Source organism: Nicotiana tomentosiformis, chromosome 7, assembly GCF_000390325.3.
Source record: "Nicotiana tomentosiformis chromosome 7, ASM39032v3, whole genome shotgun sequence".
Lineage (NCBI taxonomy): Eukaryota > Viridiplantae > Streptophyta > Magnoliopsida > Solanales > Solanaceae > Nicotiana > Nicotiana tomentosiformis.
In genome coordinates this window covers 129206430-129230586 of record NC_090818.1, presented here as the reverse complement: position 1 = coordinate 129230586, position 24157 = coordinate 129206430, and the positions used below count along the sequence as shown (strand labels likewise).

At 29.2% G+C, this 24157-nt stretch overlaps 1 protein-coding gene across 4 annotated transcripts; it reads right to left on the bottom strand.

Annotated features, from left to right (window-relative positions):
• Positions 1–12560: 12560 nt before the first annotated feature.
• Positions 12561–23323, bottom strand: LOC138895044 (uncharacterized). 4 transcript variants are annotated; one of them, XR_011409261.1, is made up of 14 exons: positions 22950–23323; positions 20520–20584; positions 19844–19916; positions 19633–19651; positions 19056–19175; positions 18340–18409; positions 18015–18058; positions 17876–17917; positions 17614–17673; positions 17388–17455; positions 16793–16850; positions 16598–16690; positions 16244–16455; positions 12561–12981 (listed from the first exon to the last, which is right to left on the bottom strand). XR_011409261.1 is itself a non-coding variant. In XM_070179751.1 (13 exons), the coding sequence occupies exons 1-12, from the start codon at positions 23243–23245 to the stop codon at positions 16601–16603; spliced, it is 1005 nt and encodes a 334-aa protein (XP_070035852.1). In that variant the 5' UTR covers positions 23246–23323; the 3' UTR covers positions 16196–16520; positions 16598–16600. The 4 variants fall into 4 exon arrangements, 3 of the variants coding, with proteins under 3 accessions (XP_070035852.1, XP_070035853.1, XP_070035854.1); XM_070179751.1 differs by lacking the exon at positions 12561–12981 and having other exon boundaries at positions 16196–16520; XM_070179752.1 differs by lacking the exon at positions 12561–12981 and having other exon boundaries at positions 16196–16455.
• Positions 23324–24157: the final 834 nt, after the last annotated feature.

Sequence of the window (24157 nt, the reverse complement as noted above, 5' to 3'; positions counted from 1 at the left end):
TTAGTAAAGAATAACTAAAGGGGTAAAAGGAAATATATATATCAAAATATCATGGCAGATGAGATAAACGAAGTAACATATTTATTTCTCATAACATGAAATTGTCAAAATCATAAATAACGTTTTACTGACTTAATTTAATTGTTGATACCTTTGGAGGTTCACATGACATTTAAATTTAAGTATTAAGCCACTAGAGTAGAATCATGTAATATAACTCCAGCCCTTGGCCTGAAGATGTAGCCTGTTTTATTTCATAAACGAAAGGCTTATTTATAATATTACAAAATGACTTTTACTATTCATGAACGACCCAAAAATGGTATCAGAGCTATAGATTAAAAAATGAACAAAGAAGAATTTGCAATAGATGAAAAAACCTATGAAAACCAAGACGGATTAAAAATAAAAATAATATTCTCAAACTTAGGTAGAAGATATAAAAAAATAGGAGACCAATTATACTTAATGATAGAAAAAGAAACAGCAAGATTAGAAGATAGCTTAACAGCTATGACAAGAATAAGTAGAGAAAATGAGGAAATTGATAAGAAAAAAGAAATTGAAATTATTAAGAAACAAGCAAGCAAAGAAATACAAGAATTGGAAGAAACCAAAAATACAAAGATTATGGCATTAGAAAAAGAGTTAAATATGTTAAAAGCACTATATGAAAACAAGCAAAGAGAAAAGAATAAAGAAATAGAATTAACAGATGAAATAAATAAATTTAAACAAATATTACAAACAGAAGAAACCCTCAGAATTGAAGAAATAGATAATAATATAGATGACCAAGAGTCAGAATCAAGCGAAATAAGTGAAACATATACAGAACTTTTAGAAAATATAGAAAAAACAAAAAATGTAGAAGTAAATACAGGAGATGTAAAAATGGAAGAAAAACCTAGTACATCAGGTGTAAAAAATCCAAAAGGATTATACCCAAATTATTATACAGCCAATTATGAACAACATGATAGATATAATACACTATGGGATAGTAGATTAAATAAAAAATGGACACCAAAACCAATATCAGAACAATATAACTTTTTAGATTTAGATTGCGTAGCAGATATAAATAAAACAATCCAACTATGGATAGGATATGTATCTAAACAATTGGTAGATAATAAAATAGGAATGACAGAAACACCAGGATATATAGAAAGAACACTTATAGGAACGGTAAAATTATGGTTACAAAATTTAACTAGAGAAAGTATAGATACCTTAAGAAGCAATAAAAAATTTAATGGTGAAATAGCAACAACAAATAGAGAAATATTATACAAATATGAAATAGCTATAAGAAACGAATTTAGTAGCATGACTACAGAAATTGAAGAACAAAATAAGGAAAAACAAATAAATAGAAACCTAATAACAAAATTAGCAATATGTAATATGTGCTATATAGACGAATATACTTGTGCATTTAGAGAATATTATTATAAAGGAACATATAATACAGAAGAGAGCAAAGAAATAAGAAAACTATATTTCACAAAATTACCAGAACCTTTTAACTCTAAAATAATAAAAGACTGGAATGAAGCAGGATTAACAGATACTTTAGGAGCTAGAATAAAATTTCTACAACAATGGTTTGTACAAATATGTGAAAAATATAAAGAAGAAGCAAAAATAGAAAAAACATTAATAAAAAATTTAAGATGTTGTAAAAACAAAACAGCACCACAATTTGGATGTACAGATAAATATTATAATAAAAAATGGAAAACAAAGAAATATAATAAATACAAGTCAAAATATAAAAATAAAAAACCACGAAAAAGATATTATGTAAAAAATTATCAGAATAAAAGACCATTTAGACCAAAAAAGAAATTAACAGAATGTACTTGTTATAACTGTGGAAAATTAGGACATATAGCTAAAGACTGTAAAGCACCTAGAAACTTAAAGAAAAAATAAATAACTGAAATCATAATTGATGATGAAGAATATATGCAAATGGAATATATAGACTATGAACTAGATAGTGAAGATAGTGTATATGAAATATCAGATATAGAAGATGAAATAGGAGATGAAATAACTAAAGAAGATGATGAAACCTAATGACTGAAAAAGAAATAAAAATAATAACACGAGAAGAATATAAAGATGAAGAATCCTCAGAACAAAAGATTATATTTGATAATAGTATATTTGAACAAATAAAAGGAAAAGAATTAGACCTCAGTGTCGAAAAAATATTTGAAGTACCTACAATAAAAAATTGGTTCAAAAGACAAAAAGAAGAATACTACGTAGTTAGCCAAAAAGAACATATAATTGACTGTAAATATACAAAAGGAAAAGCCAAAATACCAATAATAAACAAAAGAATAATAAACAAAGAAATACAAGATATAAAGGCAAAAAACCCAATTAAATATGTACACCTAGGAGGAACTGAAATATTAATAAAAGCATGTTTTAGAGAAGGAATAGATACCCCTATAGAAATATATTTAGCAGATGATAGAATAATCCAACCTATAGAAAAAAGCATAATAAGTGCAATAAAAGGAAATCTTATATACCAAAAATTTAAATTCATAATAAGCGCCAATTATTCAATAGCAATAAACGATAGGAATATAGATAAATCATTAGTATTATACTGGAAAATGTCAGGAATAGAATTAACACCTGGAAGTAAGATATTTACAGCTAGATGTAAAAACTTATACGTTTTAACAACAAAACATAAAATAGCAGCAAAAAATAAAATTAATAAAATAAAAATAGAAAATCCATTTGAAAGAATAGTTACAGTTATTGATAATAATGAATATAGTTATAAAGAAATTGACATGGAAGAAGACTTAGAAATAGTAAAAGAAAGATTAAGTACATCAAGTATACCAAACCAATTAACTTATAAAACACCAACATCATCAAGGATAAGTACATCAAGAAGGGAATATATAATCCCAAAAAACTTAATAAGAAACACAAAAGAAAAAATAAATCCATACCATTACTATATAACTGGAATCATGGAACAAAGAAAATATCAAATATTAATAAATACAGGTCAAGAAGAAAATTATATCACAAGAGAATTAGTAACAGAAACTGAAATAATAACTACTGAACAACTATGCCCTGAATTACCCAAGGAATTAATAATAAATGAAGAAATAACAGAAAAAGAAATAATTATTGGAGGAATACCTTTGATAATACAATTTAAAATATATCAAGAAAACGAAAACGAAAATATTACATTAGGAATAAAATGGTTAGAAAAAGTAAAACCATACAATCTAGGAGATAAACAATTAACCATAACACACAAAGATAAGAAAATAATAATAAAAAGAACAGAAGAATGAAAATATATATACTCGCAAAAATCATAGTAGAAGGATATTATAATAGATACTATACACCAATGATAGATACAGGAGCAGAAGCTAACATATGTAAATATAATTGTTTACCAACAGATAAATGGGAAAAATTAAAAACACCTATGGTAGTAACAGGATTTAATAATGAAGGTAGTATGATTAACTACAGAGCCAAGAATATAAAAATACAAATATGGGATAAAATATTAACTATAGAAGAAATATATAACTTTGAATTCACTACAAAGGATATATTATTAGGAATGCCATTTTTAGATAAACTATACCCACATATAATAACAAGGACACACTGGTGGTTTACCACACCATGTAAAAACAAAGTAGGAGCAAAAAGAGTAAATAATAAACAAAGAAAAAATACATAATGGATAAAAGGAAGTGAAAAAATCACACAAAAACTAGAAAATATAAGTAAAAATACAACTACTCAATTAGAAATTATTATATTTACAATAGACAAAGTAAAAATAATCCAGAATGAATTAGAAAAATTATATAATGATAACCCTCTAAAAGGTTGGAATAAACATAAAACAAAAATAAAAATAGAATTAATAGAAGAAAACAGCATAATAACACAAAAACCTTTAAAATATAACTTTGATGACTTAGCAGAATTCAAAATGCATATAAAAGAATTATTAGATAACAATTACATACAAGAAAGTAATAGTAAACATACAAGTCCAGCATTTATAGTAAATAAACATAGTGAACAAAAAAGAGGAAAAAGTAGAATGGTTATAGATTACCGAAACTTAAATGCAAAAACTAAAACATATAATTACCCAATACCTAATAAGATATTAAAAATAAGACAAATCCAAGGATATAATTACTTCAGTAAATTTGATTGTAAATCAGGATTTTACCATCTAAAACTAGAAGATGAATCTAAAAAACTAACAGCATTTACAGTACCACAAGGATTTTATGAATGGAATGTTTTACCATTTGGATATAAAAATGCACCAGGAAGATACCAACATTTTATGGACAATTATTTTAACCAACTAGAAAATTGTATAGTATATATAGATGATATACTACTATATTCAAGAACACAAGATGAACATATAAGATTATTAGAAAAATTCATACATATTATAGAAAACTCTGGCATAAGCTTAAGCAAAACCAAAGCAGAAATTATGAAGAATCAGATAGAATTTTTAGGTATACAAATAGATAAAAATGGAATAAAAATGCAAACACATATAGTACAAAAAATAATCAATCTTGATGAAAACATAGATACAAAAAAGAAATTACAATCATTTTTAGGACTAGTAAACCAAGTAAGAGAATATATACCTAAATTAGCAGAAAACCTAAAACCTCTACAGAAAAAACTAAAAAAGGATGTAGAATATGGATTTGATGAAAAAGATAAGGAACAAATAAGAAAGATCAAAATATTGTGTAAAAAACTACCAAAACTATACTTCCCAGATGAAAATAAGAAATTTACTTATATTGTAGAAACAGATTCGAGTAATCATAGTTATGGAGGAGTTCTTAAATATAAATATGATAGAGAAAAAATAGAACATCATTGCAGATATTATTCAGGATCTTATACTGAACCACAAGAAAGATGGGAAATAAATAGAAAAGAATTATTTGCATTATATAAATGTTTATTAGCATTTGAACCATATATAGTCTATAACAGATTTATTGTAAGAACAGATAACACCCAAGTTAAATGGTGGATAACCAGAAAAGTACAAGATTCAATTACAACAAAAGAAATACGCAGACTGGTATTAAATATATTAAATTTTACATTTACAATTGAAATAATCACTACTAACAAGAATGTTGTTGCAGATTACTTATCAAGACAAAGCTACCCAAACTGAACCAGATAATACAATGGAAAATATACTCTTAGCTATGACTACACTTTGTAAAAAAGTGGAAAGCATAGAAGAAGAGATACAGATATTAAAGAAAACAGCTAGTGGTCAGCAGCATGACTTGAAAAATGCGGAGATAAGACGATCGGAAGTCTCTAAAATTCCAGAGCTAGAAGGTGACGTTGAGAAACACCTAAAAACTCATAACAGTTTGTTAAATGCAGTTGCAGGAAGCAGCACAGCTAGCAGTTTATCTGCAAAGAAAAAGGAAGAAATTAAACCTAGATATACAAATACAAATATGAACAATCTATTTTCAAAACCATTCATACAGAAAAATATCCAAAATACCCAGAAAGAAATATTCCTACCACCACAGATAAACACCTACAAAGAAAGCCTAAACCAAGCCAAAAAGACATACAACCATATAACCCGTACATATATAGACAACATATATAAAATACAAAACTTCCTAAACAAAAATCCAAGATCCCAAACTACCCAAAATCCAAATGAAGATTATATTACTCATTATCTAACAAGATATAATAAACTAATAGCATTACCAAATACAAATGCAAAACTAGTAGCCACTTGCTACAATTACGGATTACTAGATACAGTATATACACAGACAGGACAAGAAATAGCTACCATACCAGAAGTATACAGAGCATTTATGCAGTACAAAAGAATAACCAAAGGAACACTATTCTATATACGATTCTATTCAGCTACAGCAGAGATACTATATGAAGAAATAAAACCCATCATACAAGTTATCAAGATCGGACTTACAAGAGAAATGCTAGTACCAGAAAAAATAGAAGAACAAGAAGAGATAGAAAAAATAAATATTCCAGACTTTTATGCAAATAAAAGGATTATCGGAATATCCACTATACTAAATGAACTAGCAAACAACTACCTAAACCAGAATGCTATTTGGAGTTATTATTCAAGAGAACAGACAATGATATATTCAAACTGCAGAGAAATACGAGAACCAGATATGGAAGAATTAAGACAATGGGTCTTGAGTCTTTTGAAGCCAGAACAATCTACAACCACAAGAGCTATAAGGACAAATTTTATTTCTCCAGAATTATTAACAAGATATTGCAAGTTAATCAGTCACAAATATCCAGATCACATATGCTCAAAATGCAAAGGAGAAGATAATATTGTTCCAGACGTACAACTGGAATAAACAAGAAGAAGATTACTGAAGAAGAAGACGACAAGCTAGACAAAGAAATATGGCAGACAAAATAATATGAAAGAAATATTAGATTCCTTTCTTTTCTTTATGTTATTTTGTTTTTTGTAAAAGTCGTAAAGTAAATAGTAAGAGTCAGTTTCATGAACAGTAAAGGTCGTTCATGAATAGTAAGAGTCAAGAGTCAGTTTCATGAACAGTAAAGGTCGTTCATGAATAGTAAGAGTCAAGAGTCAGATTCATGAACAGTAAAGGTCGTTCATGAATAGTAAAAGTCATTTTGTAATATTATAAATAAGCCTTTCGTTTATGAAATAAAACAGGCTACATCTTCAGGCCAAGGGCTTCTCTCTCCTCTCTCTTCTCTTCTCACAAGAAATACTTACAGATAAAATACTTAAAGATAAAATACAGGAAAGCTATGGAAGATAAGCAAGCTATGAATCAGCAAGAAAATATGAAAGATCAACAAGAAGACACCAAGAATCTACAAAAACAGGTATGTAACACTATAAACATGACTAGCTAAACTAGTATATTCCTGATAATCTCATACATGTAGATTATAATTATCCATCATATAATAGTACTGTTATACAAATCATCTTGAGTAAGTTTGCCATGAAAATATGCTAAGAGTAGGTAAGCCCAGACTATGCATCCTAAAGTTGAAACCGGTAGGCAGAAGGCCGTTTAGGGGAGTAAACAAGAGTTGAAGCGCTGTTAGGGTAACTGATTGAAGCAGAAAATCATGGTAGTGACTAAAAAAGACGATTAAAATAACTTATTATAATATGATGAATAAGGATAATAGACATAGAGATTAAAAGGAATATGTTTTAGCAAATCATATGATAAGATGAACACTTATCTAATAGACGATGATATTACCTACAAAACACTTATACTTTATATACTAAAAGACATTAATAATGATGTAAGAAGAATAATCTATGAAAAAATATTAGCCTTTGAAATAACAGAAATAATAGACCAAAATTGGACAGAACTAATCATACCAGAAACAGATTTATATGAACTAGACCTATATTTTGATAGCATATAATGAATCATACATATCTACAATACTGGCAACAAACTACAGAAAATATAAATTTACTAAAAAATCTAATAGAAAATAATATAGAAGACTATCAAAGAACCCAAGATATAGAATATATAGAATATGTATTAGAATGCATATCAGAAATAATTAGACTAATTCCACTACAAAGAGAATTTTATGAAAAAGCTTTTAGATCAGACTAACTAACAAATGAAATCAATTAACAACGAAAGGGACCCAAAAATGGTAAAATGGTATCAGAGCTATAGATTAAAAAATGAACAAAGAAGAATTTGCAATAGATGAAAAAACCTATGAAAACCAAGACGGATTAAAAATAAAAATAATATTCTCAAACTTAGGTAGAAGATATAAAAAAATAGGAGACCAATTATACTTAATGATAGAAAAAGAAACAGCAAGATTAGAAGATAGCTTAACAGCTATGACAAGAATAAGTAGAGAAAATGAGGAAATTGATAAGAAAAAAGAAATTGAAATTATTAAGAAACAAGCAAGCAAAGAAATACAAGAATTGGAAGAAACCAAAAATACAAAGATTATGGCATTAGAAAAAGAGTTAAATATGTTAAAAGCACTATATGAAAACAAGCAAAGAGAAAAGAATAAAGAAATAGAATTAACAGATGAAATAAATAAATTTAAACAAATATTACAAACAGAAGAAACCCTCAGAATTGAAGAAATAGATAATAATATAGATGACCAAGAGTCAGAATCAAGCGAAATAAGTGAAACATATACAGAACTTTTAGAAAATATAGAAAAAACAAAAAATGTAGAAGTAAATACAGGAGATGTAAAAATGGAAGAAAAACCTAGTACATCAGGTGTAAAAAATCCAAAAGGATTATACCCAAATTATTATACAGCCAATTATGAACAACATGATAGATATAATACACTATGGGATAGTAGATTAAATAAAAAATGGACACCAAAACCAATATCAGAACAATATAACTTTTTAGATTTAGATTGCGTAGCAGATATAAATAAAACAATCCAACTATGGATAGGATATGTATCTAAACAATTGGTAGATAATAAAATAGGAATGACAGAAACACCAGGATATATAGAAAGAACACTTATAGGAACGGTAAAATTATGGTTACAAAATTTAACTAGAGAAAGTATAGATACCTTAAGAAGCAATAAAAAATTTAATGGTGAAATAGCAACAACAAATATAGAAATATTATACAAATATGAAATAGCTATAAGAAACGAATTTAGTAGCATGACTACAGAAATTGAAGAACAAAATAAGGAAAAACAAATAAATAGAAACCTAATAACAAAATTAGCAATATGTAATATGTGCTATATAGACGAATATACTTGTGCATTTAGAGAATATTATTATAAAGGAACATATAATACAGAAGAGAGCAAAGAAATAAGAAAACTATATTTCACAAAATTACCAGAACCTTTTAACTCTAAAATAATAAAAGACTGGAATGAAGCAGGATTAACAGATACTTTAGGAGCTAGAATAAAATTTCTACAACAATGGTTTGTACAAATATGTGAAAAATATAAAGAAGAAGCAAAAATAGAAAAAACATTAATAAAAAATTTAAGATGTTGTAAAAACAAAACAGCACCACAATTTGGATGTACAGATAAATATTATAATAAAAATGGAAAACAAAGAAATATAATAAATACAAGTCAAAATATAAAAATAAAAAACCACGAAAAAGATATTATGTAAAAAATTATCAGAATAAAAGACCATTTAGACCAAAAAAGAAATTAACAGAATGTACTTGTTATAACTGTGGAAAATTAGGACATATAGCTAAAGACTGTAAAGCACCTAGAAACTTAAAGAAAAAACAAATAACTGAAATCATAATTGATGATGAAGAATATATGCAAATGGAATATATAGACTATGAACTAGATAGTGAAGATAGTGTATATGAAATATCAGATATAGAAGATGAAATAGGAGATGAAATAACTAAAGAAGATGATGAAACCTAATGACTGAAAAAGAAATAAAAATAATAACACGAGAAGAATATAAAGATGAAGAATCCTCAGAACAAAAGATTATATTTGATAATAGTATATTTGAACAAATAAAAGGAAAAGAATTAGACCTCAGTGTCGAAAAAATATTTGAAGTACCTACAATAAAAAATTGGTTCAAAAGACAAAAAGAAGAATACTACGTAGTTAGCCAAAAAGAACATATAATTGACTGTAAATATACAAAAGGAAAAGCCAAAATACCAATAATAAACAAAAGAATAATAAACAAAGAAATACAAGATATAAAGGCAAAAAACCCAATTAAATATGTACACCTAGGAGGAACTGAAATATTAATAAAAGCATGTTTTAGAGAAGGAATAGATACCCCTATAGAAATATATTTAGCAGATGATAGAATAATCCAACCTATAGAAAAAAGCATAATAAGTGCAATAAAAGGAAATCTTATATACCAAAAATTTAAATTCATAATAAGCGCCAATTATTCAATAGCAATAAACGATAGGAATATAGATAAATCATTAGTATTATACTGGAAAATGTCAGGAATAGAATTAACACCTGGAAGTAAGATATTTACAGCTAGATGTAAAAACTTATACGTTTTAACAACAAAACATAAAATAGCAGCAAAAAATAAAATTAATAAAATAAAAATAGAAAATCCATTTGAAAGAATAGTTACAGTTATTGATAATAATGAATATAGTTATAAAGAAATTGACATGGAAGAAGACTTAGAAATAGTAAAAGAAAGATTAAGTACATCAAGTATACCAAACCAATTAACTTATAAAACACCAACATCATCAAGGATAAGTACATCAAGAAGGGAATATATAATCCCAAAAAACTTAATAAGAAACACAAAAGAAAAAATAAATCCATACCATTACTATATAACTGGAATCATGGAACAAAGAAAATATCAAATATTAATAAATACAGGTCAAGAAGAAAATTATATCACAAGAGAATTAGTAACAGAAACTGAAATAATAACTACTGAACAACTATGCCCTGAATTACCCAAGGAATTAATAATAAATGAAGAAATAACAGAAAAAGAAATAATTATTGGAGGAATACCTTTGATAATACAATTTAAAATATATCAAGAAAACGAAAACGAAAATATTACATTAGGAATAAAATGGTTAGAAAAAGTAAAACCATACAATCTAGGAGATAAACAATTAACCATAACACACAAAGATAAGAAAATAATAATAAAAAGAACAGAAGAATGAAAATATATATACTCGCAAAAATCATAGTAGAAGGATATTATAATAGATACTATACACCAATGATAGATACAGGAGCAGAAGCTAACATATGTAAATATAATTGTTTACCAACAGATAAATGGGAAAAATTAAAAACACCTATGGTAGTAACAGGATTTAATAATGAAGGTAGTATGATTAACTACAGAGCCAAGAATATAAAAATACAAATATGGGATAAAATATTAACTATAGAAGAAATATATAACTTTGAATTCACTACAAAGGATATATTATTAGGAATGCCATTTTTAGATAAACTATACCCACATATAATAACAAGGACACACTGGTGGTTTACCACACCATGTAAAAACAAAGTAGGAGCAAAAAGAGTAAATAATAAACAAAGAAAAAATACATAATGGATAAAAGGAAGTGAAAAAATCACACAAAAACTAGAAAATATAAGTAAAAATACAACTACTCAATTAGAAATTATTATATTTACAATAGACAAAGTAAAAATAATCCAGAATGAATTAGAAAAATTATATAATGATAACCCTCTAAAAGGTTGGAATAAACATAAAACAAAAATAAAAATAGAATTAATAGAAGAAAACAGCATAATAACACAAAAACCTTTAAAATATAACTTTGATGACTTAGCAGAATTCAAAATGCATATAAAAGAATTATTAGATAACAATTACATACAAGAAAGTAATAGTAAACATACAAGTCCAGCATTTATAGTAAATAAACATAGTGAACAAAAAAGAGGAAAAAGTAGAATGGTTATAGATTACCGAAACTTAAATGCAAAAACTAAAACATATAATTACCCAATACCTAATAAGATATTAAAAATAAGACAAATCCAAGGATATAATTACTTCAGTAAATTTGATTGTAAATCAGGATTTTACCATCTAAAACTAGAAGATGAATCTAAAAAACTAACAGCATTTACAGTACCACAAGGATTTTATGAATGGAATGTTTTACCATTTGGATATAAAAATGCACCAGGAAGATACCAACATTTTATGGACAATTATTTTAACCAACTAGAAAATTGTATAGTATATATAGATGATATACTACTATATTCAAGAACACAAGATGAACATATAAGATTATTAGAAAAATTCATACATATTATAGAAAACTCTGGCATAAGCTTAAGCAAAACCAAAGCAGAAATTATGAAGAATCAGATAGAATTTTTAGGTATACAAATAGATAAAAATGGAATAAAAATGCAAACACATATAGTACAAAAAATAATCAATCTTGATGAAAACATAGATACAAAAAAGAAATTACAATCATTTTTAGGACTAGTAAACCAAGTAAGAGAATATATACCTAAATTAGCAGAAAACCTAAAACCTCTACAGAAAAAACTAAAAAAGGATGTAGAATATGGATTTGATGAAAAAGATAAGGAACAAATAAGAAAGATCAAAATATTGTGTAAAAAACTACCAAAACTATACTTCCCAGATGAAAATAAGAAATTTACTTATATTGTAGAAACAGATTCGAGTAATCATAGTTATGGAGGAGTTCTTAAATATAAATATGATAGAGAAAAAATAGAACATCATTGCAGATATTATTCAGGATCTTATACTGAACCACAAGAAAGATGGGAAATAAATAGAAAAGAATTATTTGCATTATATAAATGTTTATTAGCATTTGAACCATATATAGTCTATAACAGATTTATTGTAAGAACAGATAACACCCAAGTTAAATGGTGGATAACCAGAAAAGTACAAGATTCAATTACAACAAAAGAAATACGCAGACTGGTATTAAATATATTAAATTTTACATTTACAATTGAAATAATCACTACTAACAAGAATGTTGTTGCAGATTACTTATCAAGACAAAGCTACCCAAACTGAACCAGATAATACAATGGAAAATATACTCTTAGCTATGACTACACTTTGTAAAAAAGTGGAAAGCATAGAAGAAGAGATACAGATATTAAAGAAAACAGCTAGTGGTCAGCAGCATGACTTGAAAAATGCGGAGATAAGACGATCGGAAGTCTCTAAAATTCCAGAGCTAGAAGGTGACGTTGAGAAACACCTAAAAACTCATAACAGTTTGTTAAATGCAGTTGCAGGAAGCAGCACAGCTAGCAGTTTATCTGCAAAGAAAAAGGAAGAAATTAAACCTAGATATACAAATACAAATATGAACAATCTATTTTCAAAACCATTCATACATATCCAAAATACCCAGAAAGAAATATTCCTACCACCACAGATAAACACCTACAAAGAAAGCCTAAACCAAGCCAAAAAGACATACAACCATATAACCCGTACATATATAGACAACATATATAAAATACAAAACTTCCTAAACAAAAATCCAAGATCCCAAACTACCCAAAATCCAAATGAAGATTATATTACTCATTATCTAACAAGATATAATAAACTAATAGCATTACCAAATACAAATGCAAAACTAGTAGCCACTTGCTACAATTACGGATTACTAGATACAGTATATACACAGACAGGACAAGAAATAGCTACCATACCAGAAGTATACAGAGCATTTATGCAGTACAAAAGAATAACCAAAGGAACACTATTCTATATACGATTCTATTCAGCTACAGCAGAGATACTATATGAAGAAATAAAACCCATCATACAAGTTATCAAGATCGGACTTACAAGAGAAATGCTAGTACCAGAAAAAATAGAAGAACAAGAAGAGATAGAAAAAATAAATATTCCAGACTTTTATGCAAATAAAAGGATTATCGGAATATCCACTATACTAAATGAACTAGCAAACAACTACCTAAACCAGAATGCTATTTGGAGTTATTATTCAAGAGAACAGACAATGATATATTCAAACTGCAGAGAAATACGAGAACCAGATATGGAAGAATTAAGACAATGGGTCTTGAGTCTTTTGAAGCCAGAACAATCTACAACCACAAGAGCTATAAGGACAAATTTTATTTCTCCAGAATTATTAATAAGATATTGCAAGTTAATCAGTCACAAATATCCAGATCACATATGCTCAAAATGCAAAGGAGAAGATAATATTGTTCCAGACGTACAACTGGAATAAACAAGAAGAAGATTACTGAAGAAGAAGACGACAAGCTAGACAAAGAAATATGGCAGACAAAATAATATGAAAGAAATATTAGATTCCTTTCTTTTCTTTATGTTATTTTGTTTTTTGTAAAAGTCGTAAAGTAAATAGTAAGAGTCAGTTTCATGAACAGTAAAGGTCGTTCATGAATAGTAAGAGTCAAGAGTCAGTTTCATGAACAGTAAAGGTCGTTCATGAATAGTAAGAGTCAAGAGTCAGATTCATGAACAGTAAAGGTCGTTCATGAATAGTAAAAGTCATTTTGTAATATTATAAATAAGCCTTTCGTTTATGAAATAAAACAGGCTACATCTTCAGGCCAAGGGCTTCTCTCTCCTCTCTCTTCTCTTCTCACAAGAAATACTTACAGATAAAATACTTAAAGATAAAATACAAGAAAGCTATGGAAGATAAGCAAGCTATGAATCAGCAAGAAAATATGAAAGATCAACAAGAAGACACCAAGAATCTACAAAAACAGGTATGTAACACTATAAACATGACTAGCTAAACTAGTATATTCCTGATAATCTCATACATGTAGATTATAATTATCCATCATATAATAGTACTGTTATACAAATCATCTTGAGTAAGTTTGCCATGAAAATATGCTAAGAGTAGGTAAGCCCAGACTATGCATCCTAAAGTTGAAACCGGTAGGCAGAAGGCCGTTTAGGGGAGTAAACAAGAGTTGAAGCGCTGTTAGGGTAACTGATTGAAGCAGAAAATCATGGTAGTGACTAAAAAAGACGATTAAAATAACTTATTATAATATGATGAATAAGGATAATAGACATAGAGATTAAAAGGAATATGTTTTAGCAAATCATATGATAAGATGAACACTTATCTAATAGACGATGATATTACCTACAAAACACTTATACTTTATATACTAAAAGACATTAATAATGATGTAAGAAGAATAATCTATGAAAAAATATTAGCCTTTGAAATAACAGAAATAATAGACCAAAATTGGACAGAACTAATCATACCAGAAACAGATTTATATGAACTAGACCTATATTTTGATAGCATATAATGAATCATACATATCTACAATACTGGCAACAAACTACAGAAAATATAAATTTACTAAAAAATCTAATAGAAAATAATATAGAAGACTATCAAAGAACCCAAGATATAGAATATATAGAATATGTATTAGAATGCATATCAGAAATAATTAGACTAATTCCACTACAAAGAGAATTTTATGAAAAAGCTTTTAGATCAGACTAACTAACAAATGAAATCAATTAACAACGAAAGGGACCCTTGTATGTTTACTATTACTTTCTTGTATGTAATTGTTATCTAATAAAGGAAATCTTATATACCAAAAATTTAAATTCATAATAAGTGCCAATTATTCAATAGCAATAAACGATAGGAATATAGATAAATCATTAGTATTATACTGGAAAATGTCAGGAATAGAATTAACACCTGGAAGTAAGATATTTACAGCTAGATGTAAAAACTTATACGTTTTAACAACAAAACATAAAATAGCAGCAAAAAATAAAATTAATAAAATAAAAATAGAAAATCCATTTGAAAGAATAGTTACAGTTATTGATAATAATGAATATAGTTATAAAGAAATTGACATGGAAGAAGACTTAGAAATAGTAAAAGAAAGATTAAGTACATCAAGTATACCAAACCAATTAACTTATGAAACACCAACATCATCAAGGATAAGTACAATTTATATTTTCTGTAGTTTGTTGCCAGTATTGTAGATATGTATGATTCATTATATGCTATCAAAATATAGGTCTAGTTCATATAAATCTGTTTCTGGTATGATTAGTTCTGTCCAATTTTGGTCTATTATTTCTGTTATTTCAAAGGCTAATATTTTTTCATAGATTATTCTTCTTACATCATTATTAATGTCTTTTAGTATATAAAGTATAAGTGTTTTGTAGGTAATATCGTCGTCTATTAGATAAGTGTTCATCTTATCATATGATTTGCTAAAACATATTCCTTTTAATCTCTATGTCTATTATCCTTATTCATCATATTATAATAAGTTATTTTAATCGTCTTTTTTAGTCACTACCATGATTTTCTGCTTCAATCAGTTACCCTAACAGCGCTTCAACTCTTGTTTACTCCCCTAAACGGCCTTCTGCCTACCGGTTTCAACTTTAGGATGCATAGTCTGGGCTTACCTACTCTTAGCATTTTATGAAAAAGCTTTTAGATCAGACTAACTAACAAATGAAATCAATTAACAACGAAAGGGAATAATAACATACTGAATCAATAACAATGCGAAAAGTGAGTGAAGTTCCCTGTTGGGTTTAAGCAACATAGGACACTCTTGTGGGATGTATCATGCCATTTACTTTTACCAACAGAAGTCGCAGATTCGATGAGGATGTCGATGAAACATCACTGTCCCATGGGACATCTTTCGTCTCTCTAATAAGAGAAGAAACTTTGAGCCTCATAGCTGGTTTCCTATCCTCTGAAATTATCCAGGAAGAAAGCAGTTCAGACAAATTTGACCTCTCTAACTTGGTTGTGAAAGAGCTGAACAAATTGCAGAAAGTTCATTTGTTACAGAGGAATTAGGAAATTAAACTATTGAAAAAGGGAGAAAGCCTCACTCCTTAAAGAGCATAAGTTGCCTGTAAATAATCCACAATATCTGCACTTTCAAACATTTGTACTCCAGTATTTGGATCTTCTAAGTATGGGACCTAAAAACAAAGTCATTATTAGTTTTCCACATTATTTATGGAAGTGTGCATAACACTTAACAGACATCCGAAAGGTAGAGCTAACATAAAGCAAAGCATAACCTGGAAATGTCCAACTCTTTCGTATAATACTTGGCGTTTGGGGTTACCACGAGCACAACTGCACCATTTGGTTTAATGCAGTCAGAGAAAATCAAAAGCATTGAAATTGTTGTCGGGTATACAGGAATAGACATGTCACCTTTATCCTAATTTTTGTTTTTAAATGAGTAAAGAAAAAAACTAGATAAGAAGAATCTCATTCTTGAAACCAGTGGCAAAGTGCACTTTTGACAATAAATAAATACTTTAAAAGACAAGTGAACTAAATGGATTCAGATACTCCTGTTTGGGATGAGAGAAGGATCCTCTATCCACCCCTCCGAATGAATGTCAAATCACTTCTATGTCATTTAATCTAGTTCTCGGACAAAAACATTATAAGAATAGGTTTTAATAATTGAAGCAGCAAGTTAAATTCTTTGAGCAGAAACCTACCAAATCAAATGTATGAACTTATAGAAGACTTCATATAATATAAGCTTTGATGGTATTCTCATAAAAGATAATTTAATCAGCTTATCATTTGATGCCAACGGCATCCTATATTGCACAGTATATAGATTTTGTTCATCATCCATTTCATAGTAACATGTACCTGTGAAGTATGTGGGGAAGCTCTAATTCTACAAGCACCTCACGTACAACTTTGCAGAATGGAGAAGGCTGGAAAAATGACACAAGTGCAAGTAGGTCATGTAATATGGATCTACTATTCAGCAAGAACTATTTTTACATGATGATTGAAAAAATCTAATAGAATTCTTAACATTCATTTAAACCAAACTAACAGCAGAATGCTTTATAAGTAAGCATGCGCTAACCTCGTATGCCCATATCTCAAGCGGCTTCGGTGGCAGTTTAGATGGCCGATAGGAAGACCCCTGGAAAAATCACAGCAAATCAACTTGGTGTCCTCTTCTCAATATTAATAGTTTTCTACCAACTCTATACACTGAAATCTAAATCTGTGAACAAATTTATGTCCTCAGGAAGTCTTTTAACTTTTGGAGATAAAACTGTATGGACGAGAAGTCATAGAACCAAAAGCACATACACTTATTAGCAGAGAGGAAAGGCATATACCATTCCCATTCGACCAATCATGGCAAAGCCTGCAGTAAGTGTCTGAGAGGACAAGCTCCAACATTCAATAAATTGTACATCTATTAAACACTCTTTCTATTAATCTAACTCATTGATGACCATAAGTTTGTTTGCTTACAGTGAGAAGACCAAGGGACAACATAAGTGGGACATTTCCATCACCTGCACAAGGAAATCAACCTAATTAATGCACTCACTAAGAATAGATTTTACCAGAATGATGGAGAAATAGTACGAAGATCAAATGATCTTAAATGGGTCAATTGGAATCAACTGTCATTCCTGTCAATCCTAAATCTAAACGTTGCTAATTTTTTAACAATAAGAAACTACATGGGCTCCAATATATAGATTAAATGCACTAACAAGAATTTAAAATAGTAATTTTAGGAAGTAGAATTCAGATGTCTTTTCAATATAAGTTGGCCATTACAGCTGCGTACCATACTTTCTAACCAAATACTTAATAATCTCATCTGATTCATACATTGCAACTCCAGTGTTTGGATCAACCTGCAGCAGAATAACACAAATGATTAGACGCCATAATGTTTTGATAGACATGATCAACGAATAGAATAAAAAATCATATTATTTTGAAGAAGTCAAGTTCAGTAGAATTACAGCATAGATAGTCATTTTCGCATTTCAAGAATGGGCAAAAAGTAAATGCAACATGAGAGACACCAGCGCCCAGGGAAGAAACTACTTAGCATGTCTTGAACCATCTGGAGCCATCGAATAATTGCATTGAGTAGATTCCAAAAGAACCTTTCTTATAAAGATTTCAAAAAAAAAAAATTAGCGACCAGAGAGGGATGCTCAAGTGATAAGCACCCTCAACCTCCAACTCTGACGTTGCAGGTTCGAGTCACCAAGGGAGCAAAGTGGGGAGCTCCCGGGAAGGAGTAAGAAATAAAAAAGAACTTTTAGTAACTTATTTCAAAGTATCTACTGTATTAGATATTCTTATTTGGCAGGTGAATTACACCTGGTGCTCTTTAATTCACATTTAATAACATATTGGTTGATTTTTAGTGAAGGAAAAAAGGCAAGTAAAAAAAATTATTTCATTTTAAAGCATGCAATAAATTTGTGGTTGTGTGAGCTTCTGACTGCTAATTTTCTCTACAGGGAGCAATAGGATAAGTTATCTAACCATATAGGGGAACTGCTGCTTTCCACCCATCTGACCAACTTTGGGACGGAAGTTCGGACCATTTCTTGGGCAAGGATAAAAGAGGACATCAAGGTCTAAAACAGCAACTATTTCCCTAACCTGCAATAAATTGACACCTTTTAACAAATCAGGGACAAAACAAATGAAAAAGATCGAATGAGTAGTTCAATGTGTATAATGTTCAAAAGAAAATATAGTACCAGTCTGCAGAAGCAGAATGTCACAAGATTCTTTTTTCTTTTCCTAAAGCTCCATAGAGTTGGCAGGCTAATTAAAGTTGAAAGCATAAAAATATAGTAGTTCTACACATATTATTTTTAAAGTAGTTCTATATATATTAGTGTAAACTTCCATTAATCAACAATTTAACAATTGAAAGAACTTCCCATATATGCAGGCACGTTGGAAATGCTTGATAACAATAACTGGGTTTATATAAATAAAAGCTTGTTTCCGTCTGTTCTAGCTTTAATGCACATAACAATAGTAGAAGAGTAGATTACAGCTATGAACCTTATCAGAAGGAGAAAGAAAGAGTAAATGCATCTGCAGTTACCTTCCTACAAAACGGGCAGCTGAAGAAATCCCCACATGTTCCATGCCAGGCAACATAAGAGAAGAAACAGGTGAATCAAGTCTATAATAAAGTCTAAAACTTGGATAGGAAATAGGAAAAGCTAAAAGGAAACACGCATAAATTTGACATTAATAGATGTTGACAGTTGAATGTAACAGTGATCATTAAAATACTTCCCCAGCAAAAATACCTTTCAAACTCATATATCTCGATTGGCTTCTCAGGTCGACGACCTACTTTTGAACTTTCCTTCACCTTGAAGCCTATTATAAACATCTCAGTTTCAGAAAAGAATTATTCAAGCCATATACTCTAAAAGTTCAAATTAAATGTTAGTCAATGCCTTTAATAGGAAAACTTGGGAAGGATATTTCCAGCGACCAGCAATATATCCAAAAATTTCCTTTGGTATTGCTGAAACTAGGGGATTTCCAACAATGACAAAATAAGATATAGCAGTAAAGTGGTTAAGTTTAACTTCCTGACAGACCAACACATATAATAAGATACAAATAATCATGGTCTTCTATCGCTTAACTAATAAAACATATCATATATTTAACTAATGAACAACAACTTGGAGCTTCGCCTGTACTTCTATTTTCTTATAGAATGAGGTCTTGATTCATTTTTCTTTTTCTCCGCGGGAGTGCGTTCAGATAAGTAAAGGTTATACTCTTAATACTTCCGCTTTTTGGAAGTTTACATGTTGGCTTCTCTACTTTCTGATATGCACATGATTAGTATCTGTATCAAGACTTGCTGATAATTGTTGTAAAGTCTAATAACTGATTCCAATTCCCCTCAACACCATCCTAACAAGTTTTGGATGAAAATGAATAAGGAAAAAAGTGAATGATAACAACCAGCAATTCCAAGTGCATACTGGTCAGCTGGAACCTCATTTTTGGAGACAAAAGATGCTGAATACCTGCAGTTGTACATAAGGAATAAGCATACCAAATGTATCAACATCAGTATTCAGAAGAATAAATACAAAGGTCTTCAGAAAACCCAAAAGAAAGATGTCATTAAGCTTCGACTCATCATTCCTAAGACTAAAATGTTACAGCAAGTAGCATTCTGACTTCCATGTAAATCATATCAGGAATAACTATGTACGCCACTTATGAAGATAACTTGACACTCCAATTCAGTTTTTGCACATCTTGAAGCAGCACCTTGAATTGTCTCGTACAGCTATTTAGTAGTTGAACTTTAGAAAAGTATCATTGACTGTAACTTTGTAAGTGTGCTTCTTCATTTATCCCAATTACTTTTATCACATAAAAGCATATTGAATTTCACTTCTCTCAAGCTCTATATACCCCCACCAGATGCATCTCTAGGATTTGACTCATGACTAATTTCACCAAAAACAGAATCTTCTCTCGCTATCTACTTACTTTTGGTTATTACCTTCTGCAAATAATTTGATATCCCATTTCTTCCCCTAAGTAAGTATAAAAAAAGAAAGAACCAAAGGTCTTCTTATTAACTCTAAAAATAACATGCTTGTGCTGAAAATTCCACCAGCCACTCCACACTCGTACTATAACTATCAATACCCCTACATAGGCCACATGTCATTCTTGATTAACTAATGAGTTCCATTAAGTTTGTTAAGACAAAATGCTTCTCAACTAAATAAAGGATCACATTTTAATGAGATCCAAGGACACTTAACTAATCGCCTCTCTACTCCCTCGGGGTAGGAGTAAGGTATGCGTACACACTACCCTCCCCAGACCCCACTTGTGGGATTTTACTGGGTTGTTGTTGTTGTTGTTGTTGTTGTATTTTAATGAGATCCACAGACACTTAACTAATCGCTGATTGTTCTGCACAGAAAATTAACATTTAGCAGATTGTTTATTTGTTTCATTGTAGCCAGCTTTATTTGCTTTCCTCATACCACAAGCCATTTTGGACTTCTATACTACAAGCAACATGCCTTCCAATTTTCATGTTCATGGGTTTTTCTTTACTGTTGTCATGTGAACAATATATTTATAGTCAACCAAATTAAGTAATAACACACAGAAATCTGTAGTTCTAAATACAGATAGATAGCTGCGCCTTACTGCAAATTGGTTTTAAGAAGGGATGAAGATGTTACTCTCGTCAATAACAAAAAAGATAAGGAATGTTGAATTTTAATGCCTGGCTTGCTGAAGGTATGAGTAATTAAATAGCAGACTTCATAAAATGTCATCAGAAAATTTTATTCAAAACTGTATATCACAAAAGCTGACTCTCATTTTTCCTTAACAATTTATGTCCTCTTCTTCACAAAAATGTCATATTAGAAAGCAGATCTGCTGTACTGGGTGTGCTTTGCTACCCATTATGGAAGTCCAGTCATTTGGTGGTCAGAAGAATTAACTGCCTCGCTACAAATTACTTCATCAAAAAAAAAATGAATTAACTGCCTCGCTGAAGGTACAAATAGCTGAAATGAGAGAATCATATTCTCACTTTAAAGTTATACAGGACATTCTTTTGTAGTAGCTAGTCAGTTGCAGTCTGCTTCCAAGAAGAATGATAAGTTCTTGTAAGATACAGTGATCACAGTGCCTAATAAATTATATCAATGCTTATACCTTGCGACTACTTAGCTCCAGACATTGTACTCCTTAAATTCAAGTTAAACTAAAAGCATTCAGAAATTTTTTTTAGTAATAATTCTCGACAAAACAAGTCTTATTATCCTTATAAGTCATTCCAATTTCAGAAACACTATTCCCAAGTGATCAGAAAACTTGAATGTTCCCCAATTCACAAATACCGCTACAATTTAGAATCATATGCATATCGTCAATCATACAAATCAATAGTCTAGCCTAAATCCCAAATTAGTTAGAGTCAGCTATAAGAATTCTCTGCATCCATTCATATTCAGATGATTCATTATAGTTACTATTTTGGATTTAAGTTATATACACCGGCAATATAAAAACTTTTTTTACACTAGGAGTGAATTTTAACTTGTGATAGCATGTTAGTTACAATTTTTTATCATATTACGAAATAGTGCTAATCAAGGAATTTAACTGTAATAAACTAATTATTGACTTGATTGTATAAATAGTTTTCACACAGTAACTTAAACTCTACTGTTTTTTACTACTACAACACTCTTTCATTTTATTCGAGCTAGGAACTAACTACACTCTACCAAACTTACATAGGTGGAGTTTATTATCTCATACAAACACAAGATCAATATTTCTAAAAAATTGAGGTAATTAAAGATGAAATTAAACTGAATGAAGTAATTGAGCAAAAAGCATTACCCTGAAACAAGAGCACCAGTACCAAGGCGAAAAATCAAAGCAAGAGAAGCACTTAATATGTCCAAAATCTTATCAGTTCTCGGTGTAAATGGCTTAGGCTTCGGCGCCTTGAAATTCGGCGGCGCTGAAAATGAAAAATCCGATTTGGATTCCTCTTTAGTGCTCACAGAACCATTTGAACTATCTGAAGATTGAGCCATTGATTTTACTAAAAAGACTCTGTTATTTCTAGAGAGTTTGTGAACTGAAATTGGCCGGAGAATTGGAGCCGGTGAAACGTTCAGAACTCCGGCCATGGTTTTCCGGCGAAGTTCAGAAACGAGTATGTAGTATCTGTTGGTGTGGCCAAAAATGAAACAGGTAATTCCGTTAAGAAGTTTATGGAGTATTTATTTTGTGAACTGTTTTTAGGTAAATTATTATTTTATTTCTTTTATTTATTTGCCTTTTTTCTTCTTTCTGTTTTTAGTAACTAGAAGATATTTATAATAATTACATCACTGAAAAATTAAATAGCACCCTCAATATATTCTTTTCATCCCCTTTTTGAATTTTACTGATTGGACTAATTTATACTCGCATCGGTAAATTCCTACCAAGAACAATAATAATAATAATAATAAGTTTTATATTTAGTTTCTTTTACTGATTGGAATTCTAATAATTGAATAGAAGTTACTGTTAAGAACTCGGATTTTGGTAATTGCCATTTTAAATTTATAAATAAAATTTATTTATTTTTGGTACAGAATAAATTTTAGTTTTGATACTCAACTTACAAGTCTTATTCTTCTTTTTTCTATAAAACTTAGTGGGCGTTTGGACATAAGAATTGTAAAATTCCAAAAAAAAATAATTGTTTTTCAAGTGAAATAGTATTTTAAAATTATAGATGTGTTTGGATATGAATATAATTTTGGATATTTTTGAATTTTTGTGAGTGATATGAGTGAAAACTTTGAAAAACGGGTTTTTTGAAGTTTTTCAAATTTTCGAAAAATTTAAAACTTCATTTTCAAGTGAAAATTAAAAATTTTATGGCCAAACTGATTCGAAAAAATCTTATGTCCAAACGGGCTCATAGTACCACCATTATTTTCCTTTTTTCTTTTGTCAAACAGAAATAAGATTAAAATTTTACCATTTTCTTATTCTGTATCCCAAACAAGAGTAACACATTGAATATGAATTACCTCATATCACTTAAT

Coding starts and splice junctions, on each gene's coding strand:
- LOC138895044 (XM_070179751.1), bottom strand. CDS start 23,245: ATGGCCGGAGTTCTGAACGTTTCACCGGCTCCAATTCTCCGGCCAATT. Junction 20,585..22,949: donor ACTGGTGCTCTTGTTTCAGG/GTAATGCTTTTT, acceptor GTACAACTGCAG/GTATTCAGCATCTTTTGTCT. Junction 18,410..19,055: donor AGCAGCAGTTCCCCTATATG/GTTAGATAACTT, acceptor ATTCTGCTGCAG/GTTGATCCAAACACTGGAGT.